The sequence below is a fragment of the Balaenoptera borealis genome, assembly GCF_965194805.1.
Source record: "Balaenoptera borealis genome assembly, chromosome: 9".
Lineage (NCBI taxonomy): Eukaryota > Metazoa > Chordata > Mammalia > Artiodactyla > Balaenopteridae > Balaenoptera > Balaenoptera borealis.
This window is the reverse complement of record NC_138873.1, coordinates 59,684,543-59,699,760: the sequence shown is the minus strand read 5'-3', so window position 1 is coordinate 59,699,760 and position 15,218 is coordinate 59,684,543. Positions and strand designations below refer to the sequence as shown.

The 15,218-nt window shown below is 50.8% G+C and overlaps 1 protein-coding gene and 1 long non-coding RNA gene across 2 annotated transcripts in view; both read left to right on the top strand.

Annotated features, from left to right (window-relative positions):
* LOC309634829 overlaps positions 1-15,218 on the top strand; it is a 346,981-nt gene that overhangs the window by 16,413 nt on the left and 315,350 nt on the right. The gene's annotated exons all lie outside the window — the stretch shown is intronic.
* On the top strand, positions 5,453-12,220 carry POU3F2 (POU class 3 homeobox 2). Its single transcript, XM_082405262.1, has one exon. It carries the CDS (start codon positions 5,623-5,625, stop codon positions 6,940-6,942), a length of 1,320 nt encoding a protein of 439 aa, XP_082261388.1. The 5' UTR covers positions 5,453-5,622; the 3' UTR covers positions 6,943-12,220.

Genomic DNA, 15,218 nt, shown 5'->3' with positions numbered 1-15,218 from the left:
ATGTATCAAAGAGTTGTCATTTCCTCCTGGTGGCCATCCACCTGCTTTAGGGCAAGGGATGGGGGTGGGAAACACCTTCAGGCTCCACTGTTAGGAAGTCATTTAACTGATAGTCCTTTGAAAACGAAATTTCAGAAAGGGAACTAGGAGCCACCAATCCCCTCGTGTTCTGTTCCTGATATTTCAATATAAACAAGCTGTATTATCTCCAAATAGAATTTGTCTCGCACACTGATGGAATGTGTCCTTTATGCTTTCTCCCCCATAAGGCCTCAAATTCACCACTCAAAATTTAGCAGGCTTCCTTTGGTAAATTACCCAAAGTAACCCCTGAAACAGCGAGACTGCCTGGGCGATGTGGTTTTAGAAGTCTTTAAGCCATGCCTGTCTATAAAATATTCACTTGTGGACTACAGAGGGGGTGTCATTTTTAATGATGAGATTCAGAACTGGAAGAAAAGGAGAAAGAGGTTAATATCCATGAATTCAAGTAATTTCATTTCAAAACACTGAACTTAGAACATTACATCTCACTGGTTTACACAGTAGTGAAGATAAAATAGAATCATCCGTATGTGAGGCATGGACAAACACAGAGTTGCCAAGAATATGAAGAATGGGAGTTTCAACTTTCAGAAAACTTTTCCTTCTTCAAGACCGTTTATGACATGGAGACAGATGCACATTTAGAAACTTGTAAAATGTATGTATAGATAGTAACATATAAATCTATGTGAGATTTTTTTAATTGAGGAGACATTGTGCTCCTACATAATTAAAGATATTAATTTCTGTCCTTTTTTTAAGGTAAATGTTTATTGTTTCTCTCACAAGAACTGGCAACTTGGAAATGCATGTTCCTTGCTCCTTATAAATGCATCCCCAAGCCTGCAATTCTTCGAGCTTTAAGGAGGTTTTCATTAAAGGAGCTAGCTGCCTCTTTGTGTGGATTGGCTGTTTAAAGCTGCAGCTCTGAAGTGGGAACCTCAGTTTTGACATTCTGTAGGCCCTTAGCAAAGAAGTTCCATTAAACGTGCGAAGCTCAAACAGCTTCTGGGAACTAGCAGGAGAGCAGAAAGCACAGGAATGAATGACTGAGACAAGGGAGGAAGAGGAGGAGGAGAGGAAAAGGAAGAGAAAGAGAAGGGATTCACAGAATCCTCCTCCAAAGTGGATACATTAAAAAGGAAGTCCCAGTAGGCAATTTTACCCAAGTTTAAACCAGCTGCCACCTCCTAAGAAAATTTCCTTCGTTTTCTGATTTCTGTTATCATAAAACTACATCGATAAGAAATAAATGAAGATCAAACGAATACCGTCTCACCTCTATTTTAATAACTGTGTCCTTTCAGCTCCATGTATGGGAGTGATTATGGTGGTTTTTCTGCCAAGTCCTGGTATAGAGAAATACAATAAATGATATTTTACATACTGTGTGAGTGTGTTTACTAGATGAACCAAGTTAATAAATTAGTTCAGGTTACAATGCATAGGTTGATACCATTACTGTTACTCAGGTGAAGACTTTGGGGGCCTCAGGTCAAGGTGCTGGGCACTACCAAGACCCAGGCCCGGCTCGCTCTTTCGAGAAGTGTGACAATGTGGGGATAAATATCGGTCTTTGGGGTTTAGTTCGGATTCGCTGAGTCGTTTCTCTCCAGGCAGTGCAGGAGGGAGTCCTCACCAATTCCTTAGACTCGTCCAGGTCAGGATACCGACTCAGTAGAGCCCTTGCTGGGACCTAGGGGAAGGGGATGGGCTGACGCGGTTGCCAGGATCTCCTCTCAGGGCGCCTGGAGCTTGTTCTCGAGGAGGGGGCCCAGGGGACCCCTCAGTCAGCCCCGGAGGCTGCGAGGCCCGCGTGAACCGCCTGCTCAGCCTTTGTCCTAGCCAATGATCTCGGGGAGCTGTACTGGAGTGAGGGAGATATCAAGACACCTTGTCAGTTCAAAGCATTTTAGGGTTGTTTGAAATCCTCTCCTCGTCAACGTAAGCAGCCTCTGTATTTGAACAGTTGCTTTGAACAGTGAAAGGGAATGAGCTGAATCGAAACCTGGAGGTGTTCCTCCGAGACACCTTCAACATGCTTTTATGAGGGTGGAGAAAGGCAGGCAGACATGCGGACTCTGCTCCAGCGGGGTCAGCCGCAAAGAAAGGCGCCCACGATGGGGGGAGAAAGGTAAGGGAGGACCGAGAAGCCCCCATCTGGGGCTGAAACCTCAGAGAGCCCAGGTTCCCGGAGCCCCGGGGAGGGGCAGCGCCGGAAGGCAGACTGGAAGCCGAGGCTACTCAGGACCCGGCGTTCGCGCCAACCGGGCCTCCGGCGACAGCCGGGGAGGCGGGAGTGGCGCGGGGGGTGGGGGGGTGGTACCCAGAGCCACTGTGCGCGCCCAGCCCAGCCCAGCCGGCCCGGCGATTGGCCCGGCTCCGGGGGTGGGGGTGGGATGCAGAGGCTGAGGCCCAGGAGTAGAGCATTGCTTTGTGTACTCCCCGGGATTTACTGGGTGTATTAATCCGGTAGAACCACCCGGCTTACCCTGTTGGGAACGTTTCGGCTCCGTCGCCTGCCAGCGAAATGAGGCGGGGGTGGGGGTGGAGTGGAGACCCGGGACGTCAGCGTGGCATGGATCTCCGAGCAGTAATCGCCAGTGAAGTCCCATTGCAGACAGGAAGTTGGGATGTACACGTGCAGCCTATTCTTGCTCCCCTACCCAACACCCCAGCGCCCAAAGCCCGAGACTGGGGAAAGGGAGGCAGAAGGAGAGGAGGGAGGGGGACTTTTAAAGTGTCTCTGAGTCAGGCCGCCTCGGTTCCCTCGGAGATTGGAAACCTTTTTCTTCCCTCGAGTGTTTCACCCCACCGGCTGCAAAGGGCCTTGTCCCTTGAGAAATGAGAAATCAAATCCAGAGAAAAGCAGACACCTGCCCCGGAAGGGGGAGGGGGGTGAGCTTGTTCAGCGCCCGGACGCGGCCCTTCCCGGAGGCTGGATCCTTCCATCTGTGGGAGCTCTGAGTTCTCCCAGCCGAGAGGCGGGGAAGGAGGGCAGCCGGGGGGCAGGGGGTGAGAAGAGGCGCGGCGGGCCGGGCGGGACGCGGCTGGCGAGCGGCCTGTGCGCTCCCAAAGCCCCGGGAGAGCCAAGCGCCCAGCGCTGGGGACTCGGAACTGCTGCGGAGGGAGGCGGTCCTGCCCTCCGCCCATCCCCTTTACTCTCAGTGGAAAAGCCGCGGGCGCCAGCCGCATAGTCTGCGCGCTCCGGGGCTTGGACTTTTTCATTTTTTCGTAGCCCGGCAAAGTTACGGGATTCCTAGCAGCCCCCAGGCGAGCGGCCGGAGTGGCTCCGCGCTTGCGCGGGAACCCAGCGCCACAAGGTGTGTGTCCTCGCCTCGCCGCGCGGGTGCGCGCGTGGGGGGATGCAGGTCCGTTCCGTTGGCGGCCTGTGGGCTCGCCCCTCCCCTAACGATTTCTCTCTCTTCCACACACACGCTCGTAAACAGAGGGCACGTGGAAATTCTCAGCCAAAGCGCCTTGCCCGGGCGGGTGCTCAACGTGGTGATTTATAAACAGCTCAGCCACTCCCCAAAGGCCTCCGCTCCTCGTTAGTCATGATGAATTCTCTGGCCCGTTCCACTTTGCTGTCTAGATTAAGATGCTCGGAGGCCCCAAAGTGCTCCCCTTGAGCGTTGATTTGGCTTCCCTAACAAACCCACGACCACCGGCAGCGCCAGCGCTAGGGCTACAACGCGCGAGGCCGAGGGTGAGAGGTGGGGACGCAATTCACTTTCCCTGTGGTTTTTTGTTTGTTTGTTTGTTTCCCTTCCCGGCAGCAACTTCTGATTCGTTTTGCAGTATCCGTCCGGTACACTCGGGCCTGCGCGGTGGTTCCGCTGCTCCAGCACGGGTCCGCGCCCGGGTCTCTGCTACCCGGCTAGCAGGCTCCGAAACCCGCGGCAGGCACCTGCTCCCGGCGGCTACGGCACTGACGGCGCGACGCGCTCGCGCTGGGAAGAGCTGTGCAGCCAGGGCAGGGTCCCGCAGTCTCGCTCTGGAGTTCACGGCTGAAGGCTAAGCACGGAGCTTCGCCAGTGAGCGCCTGGGAGCTGAGTTAGACCAACCCACCAGCTGGCGTCCGCCGAAGTTTAGGATCAGGAAGGTTCCCCTAGTACTGCCCATTTTTCTTCACACGCTCTTCCTCCCTTTCGAAGCAGCTAACGGAAAAGTTGCATCCAAAAGCTCCAGGAGCACGAGGAAGCGCTCACGCAGTCCCCGCGGTTCCGCTTCCTGGAGCCGCCCTTGGTGCCTCCCCCGCACCCGGAGGCCGAACACCCCTTGCCAGGCGCTCCTGTAGCCTGGTACAGGGCAAAGGTCTACCGGCTCAGGGTCCTGGTTTCCTAAACCAAAAACTGTGCGCGCGCCCCAGTGTTTGAATGTGTCAGAGACTTTCAGAGTTTTGTTTTCAGTCCAGACCGCTGCGCTGTCAGAGCAGGCAACTCCGCTCCTGGACAGGAGTCTCTTACAAGCCGAGGCACGGGCTGAGCCTGCCTCTCGTGGGGTCCTCATCCCGAGGGGCTGGAAGACAGTTAGGCCTGGAACCTAAAAGGAAGACATCCTACGCTAGCGGCGGGGTGGAGGGGAAGAAGAGGACCTTTATTGGGGCAAAAGTGTCCGCACACCCTGGAGCAAGAAGCTCATGGGCACTGAAATTCTAACTGTGGGGGAAAGGAGACTTCAACAGGGGGTCTAGTCTGACTTCTGGCTCTAGATATGAGACGTTGGCGTGTGTGTGTTTGTGTGTGTGTGTGTGTGTGTGTGTGTGTCCCAAGGTGAATAAAAATCGGACTCCCCATGGCTTGTTGGGACTCAGCCCTTCTCTTCTTCCTTCTTCACCCCCCTCTCCCGCCCTATTGGGAGGAGTAGGTGGACTGACATCCCCCTCCCCTCCGCCACCCAAGTCTTGCAAGTGTCTGTGGTCGATAGATGGCTGGGGCGCCCCCCTCCTCCACCGGGACCGCCCGGCGCGTCTGCTTGGGAGACAGATGGGGGGCGGGCCCATCCTAGGGGCGGAGGAGGCCGGGGGTGGGGGAGAAGGGGAGGTGAGAACTCTGAGATTCTGAATTGGGTGGAGAGGGGGGACCGGAGGAGGGCTAAGAGGACTCCGCGCCCGGGGGGGGGAGGAGGAGGGGACAGCTCTGCGCCAATCAGTGGCGCCGGCCTGGGAGGTTGCTAGCGGTATCCACGTAAATCAAAGGGCGCGGAGCCAATGGGAGGGGGCGGAGGGGGCGGGGCCCAGGCGCGTGCCGCTGCGAGCTGGCGCTGCCAAGAGAGCGGGAGAGAGCTGGAGAGAGCAGGGAGAGGGGGGGAGCGCGGAGCTAGTCAGAGAGTGAGAGAGAGCAAGGAGGGAGAGGAGGAGAAAGAGAGCGAGGGCGGGCGGGAGGCGGCGGCGGCGGCGGCGGCAGCAGTAATAGCAGGAGCAGCAACAGAAGGCGTCGGAGCGGGCGTCGGAGCTGCCCGCTGGGGAGAGAGGAGAGAGACAGAGAGCGAGCGAGGAGAGGAGCCCGAGGCGAAAAAGTAACTGTCAAATGCGCGGCTCCTTTAACCAGAGCGCTCAGTCCGGCTCCGAGAGTCATGGCGACCGCAGCGTCTAACCACTACAGCCTGCTCACCTCCAGCGCCTCCATCGTGCACGCCGAGCCGCCGGGCGGCATGCAGCAGGGCGCGGGGGGCTACCGCGAGGCGCAGAGCCTGGTGCAGGGCGACTACGGCGCGCTGCAGAGCAACGGGCACCCGCTCAGCCACGCTCACCAGTGGATCACCGCGCTGTCCCACGGCGGCGGCGGCGGGGGCGGTGGCGGCGGCGGCGGGGGCGGGGGTGGCGGCGGGGGCGGCGGCGACGGCTCCCCGTGGTCCACCAGCCCCTTGGGCCAGCCGGACATCAAGCCCTCGGTGGTGGTACAGCAGGGCGGCCGCGGCGACGAGCTGCACGGGCCGGGCGCCCTGCAGCAGCAGCAACAGCAGCAGCAGCAGCAGCAGCAGCAGCAGCAACAGCAGCAGCAGCAGCAGCGGCCGCCGCATCTGGTGCACCACGCTGCCAACCACCACCCGGGGCCCGGGGCATGGCGGAGCGCGGCGGCTGCGGCGCACCTCCCGCCCTCCATGGGAGCGTCCAACGGCGGCTTGCTCTACTCGCAGCCCAGCTTCACGGTGAACGGTATGCTGGGCGCCGGCGGGCAGCCGGCCGGGCTGCACCACCACGGCCTGCGGGACGCGCACGACGAGCCGCACCACGCTGATCACCACCCGCACCCGCACTCGCACCCGCACCAGCAGCCGCCGCCCCCGCCGCCCCCGCAGGGCCCGCCCGGCCACCCCGGCGCGCACCACGACCCGCACTCGGATGAGGACACGCCGACCTCGGACGACCTGGAGCAGTTTGCCAAGCAGTTCAAGCAGCGGCGGATCAAACTGGGATTTACCCAAGCGGACGTGGGGCTGGCGCTGGGCACCCTGTACGGCAACGTGTTCTCGCAGACCACCATCTGCAGGTTTGAGGCCCTGCAGCTGAGCTTCAAGAACATGTGCAAGCTGAAGCCTTTGTTGAACAAGTGGTTGGAGGAGGCGGACTCGTCCTCGGGCAGCCCCACGAGCATAGACAAGATCGCAGCGCAGGGGCGCAAGAGGAAAAAGCGGACCTCCATCGAGGTGAGCGTCAAGGGGGCTCTGGAGAGCCATTTCCTCAAATGCCCCAAGCCCTCGGCCCAGGAGATCACCTCCCTCGCGGACAGCTTACAGCTGGAGAAGGAGGTGGTGAGAGTTTGGTTTTGTAACAGGAGACAGAAAGAGAAAAGGATGACCCCTCCCGGAGGGACTCTGCCGGGCGCCGAGGATGTGTACGGGGGGAGTAGGGACACGCCACCACACCACGGGGTACAGACACCCGTCCAGTGAACTCGAGCGGGGGGGGAGGGGCAGAGCGCGGGGCTCACCCTCCCCTTCGGTCCGCGACCCTTTCCCGGTCCCCTTGTTCCCTCTCTAACTTCTGATTGTTCTTTTCTTTTTAATTATTATTTCCCCGTCCCTTAAAAAGAAAAAAAAAATAAGGAAAACAACTAAGGCACTGGACTATCCTTTAAACGGTAGCAGGTGTAATGATGTTTTGACCTTTACAGGCTAGCACCCAGGCAATGGAGTGGAGTGTCTCATAGAGAGAGTGAGAAGAGAATGTGTGTGTGTGTGTGTGTGTGTGTGTGTGCGTGAGAGAGAGAGAGAGAGAGAGAGATGGCAAGCACTGAGTTAAATACCTGGCAAAACTAAATAAATTACCAAAAAGACAAAAAAATCTACCAAACCGTGAGAAACACAAAACACAGCTCCTGATGCTTGGAGTTGGCACATGCTGCTGTGTTTATTTAATGTGGATCCCCATCAGGAAAGAGGGAAAAATACACACGTTCTTTGATGTAGGCAAAACTTAACCACATAAATTTGCACTGCAAGAAAATTGAAGTTTACATGAACAAATTCACAAATATGTTTTTCTTTCTCCCAGCGTTAATTTTGAAGTTGCCGGGTTTGGTTTGGTTTGGTTTGGTTTGGTTTGGTTTTTATTCCTTGGAGAGAGTTGAAGCCAGCTTTTGGCCACTCTCCATCTCTAATGTTCTTGTGTTGCCCCTCTAGTTATTCTTACTGTTTGTGAACTTTGATTACCTTCAGATTCCCCCCTCCTTACATTGGTATAACGTTTATTTGCTCCTTTTACCAAAGCAAACCGATTGACTTCATACAAAATAAATAATTCTCTGCTTTCAGGAAATGTGCATGGTCTACCCGCTTTATCCAAGGCAAGAATTCTGTTTGGAATACAAAAATGAAAGTGAAGCATTGGTTTTTGTTACCAGCCACAAAGTAAACTTCATTTTCAGGCAGTGTTTCTGGGGGAGGTTGAGGAGGGAAGAAAAAGAAAAATCGATAGTGAGTGACTGATTGCTTCATTTTATCAGGCGGGCCCATTGTGAAAGAGCTCAGAGGAAATGTGGAGGTTAAATATATTTCCAGAGTTGTCCAACAGAAGGAAAGTGGCACTTCGAAGAGAACTAGGGAAATATGCATCTTCAGACACCCCTGTACAGTTCTCTGCCTTCGGTTTTAATAACTTAATTATGAGGAATTATTTGTGCTGACAGCAGCAGTTAAACTTTGTTCCTCTAATAGCTTTTGTTTTTTAACATAAAGAAAATAATCTGGGAACTTAATGGTGTATGCATAGACTGTGATTCTTAGCACACAAATACCCATATGCATACAGAGAATATCTCCACTCTAGGCTGACTTTGTCTTCACTAGCTCATTTGTTTATCAAATCATATATAAGGTCCCACACCCTCTTCTTCTGTAATTTATTACAGAAAATACCAGTTTGACTTGGACAGTTTTCCCCCCTCTTTTACTAAAGAAGCCAAATGAAGTAGAAAAAAATGTTATTTTCAATCCTTCCTTTTCTCCCTTTGTTAACAGTTTTAAGTGCGTTTTTTGACCTTATCTTGATGGAAAACGGTTAACTCTCATAACAAAAGACTCTACCGGGAAGTGAAGGTGGAAAAAAAAACTTGTAACTTTATTGAAAATAAATACCATTAAACTGTGATCAGTTAAAATATTAAATAATAATCAGCACAAAAGGGCGCTAAAAGGGAAAACACTTTTTATTCATCTTAAAAGTTTGGGGCTTTTTTTTTCTGGTTAGTTATTAGACAAATTTTTATTTTAAGAAATTAAATTCTCGCTACCAGAAAATTATTGTTCGGCATCAGATTAGCATTGCAATCAGTAGTTAATGTTTTAGGAACTATGCTTTATATTGTCTTTTCAAACACCTGTGATTGTTTCATTTTCAATGTTTTTGCAAGATAAATGATGGCTTATAATGGGCATATTTATTTGCCTGTATTTCATTTCCCCCAATGACTGTCACAAGGAGATGGGCATGGAGCTGCTTCGGGGTGCATCATGCCGCCTGTTCCTAAGGTGTGGGAACTGGCCTTTAGTGAAGCAATCCAGAGCAGGGCATAGAGCCAATGGTAAAGCGAGGAAATGAATTTTCACATTCTTATTACCAAGTGGATAAGGTCAGAAGCTGGAGTTCAGGGGACGTGTCTATAGCTCCTCTAACTCTCATAGGTTTACTAAGATGAAAGTTACCACTGAACCTTACCACTATGTATATATGTTTAATATCTGTCTTTTGAAATGCAGAAATAGTTTAAATGTTTCTTTGTCTATTTTCTTTTTTTTTAATGCTACCCAGGGAAATATTTTCATATCATTTTTAAGTGGCCTGCCTCAATGTATATTTATTTCTTTTAAAGCAAAAAGGTTCTGGAAACTGTTTTTCTGTAGCTTTAAATGAGTAGGTGAGCAAAATCTATATGGGATGTAATTTTTTTTGTTCAGTCTCTTTAAAAATACTTTGTTTTGGTACATTTGGTTGTGCTTGTGGGGAAAATAAAAACGCAGAGATCCTTATATATTTATGTTAAAGTAATATTTTATTATCTACATAAAACAGAAATGCACAATACCTTCATAGTTTGTTCTAATTATTGAAATATCTTTATTTTATTTTAAAAATAGTGCCAAGTTTTAAGGGGGGAAAACCCTAGACCTTATACTGACTGAGTTGAGTTGTGTGTAAAACACTTCCCTTCCTTTATACTTCATAAAGTTTTGGAATAAATTTTATACATATACTGCCAGGTTTCATGTTTATAACTTTTAGGAGCTTTTTTTTTTAAAGAGAGAATACTCTTCTGATTCACTTTTCTTTGCAAAAACTATCAGTCCCAAACCTTGCAGTCACTAAGCCTGTAGTATTCCATTGAAATCGTCATTGGGTTTGAACTTCAGTTTGTTTGCCATTTCATGGTCTGACAAAGAGGTGTTTGTCCCCTGAAATATCTGCAGTGCCCCTGCATCATCTTTCCAGGTTAGCTTTACCTTATCTGATTGTGCTTTTTTGGAGAGCATCCATGGAACTAGGTGGACTTTGATCTTTACCCACATGTCCTCACATAATTTGGGACCTACAGAAGAGCAAGGCTTAGTAAAGAGGATTATTCTTTTTCATAATTAACAAATATCTTTCAACAAAGAATGATTCTGACAATATGCACTATGTGTGTTTACAAAGTGATTAGAGGTAGGTCCTCTAAATTGTTCCTGTTAGGCTTACAGAAAAAGATGGAATTTGCAATGGTTTATACAATAGTGTCTATTTCCCATCAGACAAGCAAACAGGATCTGAAACAAGAAATGAAAAAAAGGAAAATAACATAGGGGAAAGACTCAAGACCGGGATGCTAATAACAAATTGTTTCAGATAGTCATAGACGGAACATCACAAGGTTTAAGGTTAGTGAGAAATCCAAGCAGTGTTGCATTAGTTTACAAGTTTGCTGATCTATTGAAAGTCCTCCTTGGAACAGTGGTTTAAGTATATATGCCCATTCTGAAAGGTAGTTTCTGGGCTTATTACATCTGATCATCTTTTCTAACTCCTAGTCAATATTACCCAGGTCCCAAACAGATTCAGCCAAATGATCTTATCAATAGTCTGAACAAGAAGTGACAGAAAGAAGAAGTGTTTTGTGACTGCAGTCATGCTGTTGGGTAAAATGTTTAGGCTGGTTATAGATTTGAGTTCTGCGTCAATATCCCCCTCCGTTGTAAGCAGAAAACAAGCAGCATCTGCCCTCTGCAGGGCATTTGAGTGGACCTTGAGAAGGCTTTTTTTGTTCTTAGCCACAGGGGCTACTGTCTGGAAACCATCACGTGTTAAACGGACACGCCACGGTTTTGACCCATGCTTGCGGTTCAGACTCTAGAGCTACTTGGGCAGTTTTGATGCCCGTTTGGGGAGTGTATGGCATGCTAAAGTGAAAAACTCCATGGCTGCCACTGGGAGAAATTTGTGGGGCAGTCATCCCTAAAATGTTGACTAGCCACAACGACAAACCCTTTCGTTTCCCTAAAGACAATAATGCAGAGCACGGCCATCCTGAAAGAGCTCCTGTGTTTCCTCAAGATAGGTCACTTCTAAATTTTATGGGGTAAGATGGGGAAGAAATGATCGTGTGGGAGAGTTATGCGAAGGTCAGATGGAGGGAGTGACCATAAATAATATTATGCCTGGCACTTCTAAACATTCTCAGTTCCCATGAAGTTACCTCCCTTATATTTCAGATTCAACAACAAAAGCACTCTTCTCCTTCCCCTCCCGCTCCTGCCAGTGGGAACCACACACTGGTTGGCAAAATTTTCTGGTGAAATGGCTTTAATAAAGGCGTTCATCTTTCTATCTTCTTATGTCTTCAAAAGCAACTAATAAAGAGATGCAACAGCAACAATGGGGAAAAAATGGCATGTGAGCACATTGGTACCTGCCCTTGTGTGTCTATATGCTGCATTCATTTGCCTTTCATTTGCCTTTACTGTGGAAGCGGCTTGGGTAGTACTGGGTTGCAGGGTGAGAGAAATGATCTTTTTATCACTGGTCTCTGTGATTTGTCTTTGTTGATTTTTCAATCAGTTTACAGAACTCTGTTCTAGATTCTATTGAATTCCTAGACAAGTTAAAGAATGAGGTAAAGAACGGAGCTTGTACAGAAAAAGGAAGAAGGATGGTGAAGTGAGGGTCAAAGGTAAAAGTGTTTCTTTGGGTCTGCTTGTATATTTCAGTGAGGCAAAAGGGACAGTGTTTATTTAAAATGAAAGAAAAAGATGCATCTTTGAAGTACTATGAATGAATCTTGACAATATGACTAAATGGGATGTACAGCTAAATTTATACAAATGTTTTCCCTGTTCAGGAAAGTTTACTTTTTCAGTGATGCATAGTCTCTTAACAGGGGGCAGATGGTGTTAGGAGAGAACCAGGGCTCCTGGTACATATTGCCCCTACTTGATTCAGGATGGGAAATAATGCAAAAGTGGCAGGGGCTTGCCACTCGGCTAGCAAATCATGGAATAAACTTGCTCACCTTTGTAGAACTTGGGCCAGAGTTATTTCAATGACCCTTATGTAGATGTGGGTACAGAAGGGCCAGAAAATGGCTTTTTAGTTTTCTTTAAGGCTTTGCTTGGTTGTGGAGTTAAAGAAAAATCAGAATATTTTCACATTGTTCTTGTGTTTGGTGGGAAGCTAGGAAATTTGTTTCCTCCTTTTTTTCTTTTAAGAAAAAAAGTTAATTAACTTTATCATGTAGTACTTTCCCTTTACCATACCAACAACTCTGCTTGGCTTAGCTATTAGAGGTTTTAGACACAATATCATATCCCATCAAAACAACCCTGGCCTCTCTTATTGTTCCTAGAATTCTGGTTGTTGATAACATTAAGATGTATTTCTTTTTTTTTTTAATGTCTGAAATGTTATTTAATACACCAGTAAAAGTGCATCTATATCTTAAAGTTCATTTCTTCCACGTCTTTCTGAGTTTTTATAGCTCTTTGTCTGGGATTTGGAGGCGAGGGGTCGGGGGGACTTCCTTACGCGGATCGCAGATGAAGAGCCTGGGCTCTGGAGTGGTCTGTGGCTGGCGGCAAACAGCTCTCTGCTCTCAGAATGGGGAGCTGTCATCTAGAAAAAAGAAGAAAATAAATGCCCCACAAAGACTCACTTGTCACTGATTTTAGAAAGACAGGGGAGCACTTGGACCCCATCTGAGCAATATGGAGGGGATTTTGATTGTTATAAATTGTATACGATTAACTCTCGGTGTGCAGAACGACGGCGATAGGAAACCTCGCTGTGGAGTAAATTTGAATCTGCATCCATTTTGATTTGGAGCATATATTTTTCCTCCCACCACTGTTTCCTCTGGGTTTGTTGTTTAAAAAGAAGGAAAGAAGAAAGCCACACACAGCTAAATATGGCCAAAGTTTGGCAGCAGAGTGGGAAAAAGAAAAAGTTTCTTGCGGGTTTGTAACACAAATTAGCCATTGTAAATCACTGGGCTTTACGGTTCGGGCAAAAAATCCTTGTGGAAAGTGTTAGGAGTTCTTTCCCTCCTCCTGTTAAGAAATCTCATCCCGTCCGAGGATTTTTATGTTCCACAGCACAGGATTCTGGAGAGAATGATTTGACATTAACAACTTTGGGTCGTTTGTTTGCTGCCCTAACAATATTCCTTCCAAGTTGTGACAGCGCCTGGGCCAGGCAGGCTAGTGTGCTGCGCGCGGGCGTCGGCCCGGCACCCGGCGCACGGGAGACGCCCCAGCCCCGCTGCGCGCCCCCCACCTCGGGGAGCCCGGCCGCCGAGAGGAAGGCCCAGGCTGCTCGGCCAGCGGGCACGGTTGGGGGCGACCGAAGGAAGACGAGCCCGGCTTTTCCCTGACTCCAGCCCCGGCCTTCGCTCCGGGACGCTGAACTGCCCCTGAGTGTTGGCCAGAGATGGAGATTCTCTGCGGCTCCCGCTGCACGGACGCCCCGACCCCTAGGGGGAGGGTGGACAGCCCGGACCTTCTGGGCCGTTCCAGCACTCTCCCTTTCCAGTCAGACCCTGGGAGGCGGACGGGGGTCGGCGATTGGTGGGTTCGCCCACCCCAGGCTGAGGGTAGAGCTGGTGGTCAGAAGAAGGAGGGCAGATGCCCTGGGTGCGGCCACCGCCCCCGGGGAAGTTGTTCCTAGTCGCGGTGAGTTGGCGGGGCCTCTGTGGGGGCGCGCGTGGCCGGGCAGAGATGCGATGGGGCACAGAGGCAACTAAGTGTCGAGGGTCCAGGGGCGAGTGACTCTCCTAGCTTTCTGCCTGCGCGGCTTTTCCGCTTGACTCTGCAAAGTTGGGCCCAGGACATGGCTTTGTGCTTGAGAGAGGCAATCGTGGGAGAAGGACCCCCAAGAGAAGAGGGCAGAGGAGGCGACTGCAGGAAAACTGGGGAGGAAAAAAGCTGCCTGTAAAGTAGATAATTTGGCCTTGTCCTGTTTGTCTATTTTGGGGGGAGAGGGGGGGTGGGGAGATGGGGAGGGTCAAGGAATGGAGCAAGGGAGCCGAGAGCTGGTAAGCGAAGTTCTGAAGCGTGTTCCCTTCAGCCCACACCCATCAAACTTGTGGCTGCTCCCGACCTCAGCCGCCTGCCTCCAGTGGAGCGGAACCGAGTCTCCCAGCGCTGAAACTGGGAGGAAAACGAACCTCTAAACCCTCGGACACCGATCTCTCCCTGCTGGACCTAAAGTCGCTCTTACGTCTACACAGGAGGAAAGTCAGTTCCCCAGCGAAGGGAACCTGGGAGCCCCACTGGGCACCCCGTCGTCCCAAGTCAGAGCTGAGGGCAGCGAGCGGGGAGGGGCCGCGCCGCACCACCCGAGGCCTGGGGTTCTCCTCTGGGGTGTGGGTACGCGAAGCCCAGGCGGATGGCCCCCTTGGTCCCCCAAGGCCCCTGGGAAGGATCGCTTGGTGGGAGGAAATCACTCCTTTCTTAAAACCCTTGTCGACGGGCGCTGGGAGTTCTAGCAAGGCCTTCCGCCTCTGGAGGAGGGGAGGCCCAGCGGGGCACTGGGGCTGTTAGGGCCTGGGGTGCGCGGCGGGGCCACTGAGGTGGGAAGCTGGCCGAGGAGGGGTGGGAAGGCGGCCAGGGCAGAAGCAGGGATTCCGGCGGGGCGCAGGCCTGGGCTGGCGCCCGGCCCGGCCTCCGCCCCGCGCGCCGGGCCTCCTGCTCTCTCTCGCCGCGCCCGCCCGTGGCCACTCACCGGGCCCGGGAGCCAGCCCGGGCGGGGACGCACGCAAACAAGGATGCTTCTATTTACTCGCCTCTGCCTGTGGATTTCTAAGACATTCAGCAGGCACAATCATTAAACTAATTTGTATTTGATTGTTTGGGCGGACGGAGGGTAGTTTTATTGCGCTAAGCATTCAAGCAGGCACGCATCGCTGATTACCAGTATACATTAAATAAAGTTGTTTGTACACATTGTCTTACCACATATAGGCAGAGGCTTATTATTCTAATTACTCTAATTAGTGCATTGAAATGTTTTCTACTTGATTTGAGGAGACAGTGATTAGTTCTATTACTTCTTTTAACTCGTATTTTATGGAAAACTGTTGGTGCATGTTCAAATTACTTTATTTGCCCCTGGAATATAACGCTGACCCAAACGCAGTGAACTGCACGGCCCTTGCGGGGCCCCAACTTTGATGTGGGCCTCGGCTTGGAAAAGGCGTCTGTTATTT

What these genes read in the sequence shown, in the direction of transcription:
- POU3F2 (XM_082405262.1), top strand. Translation starts at nt 5,623, where the DNA reads ATGGCGACCGCAGCGTCTAACCACTACAGCCTGCTCACCTCCAGCGCC.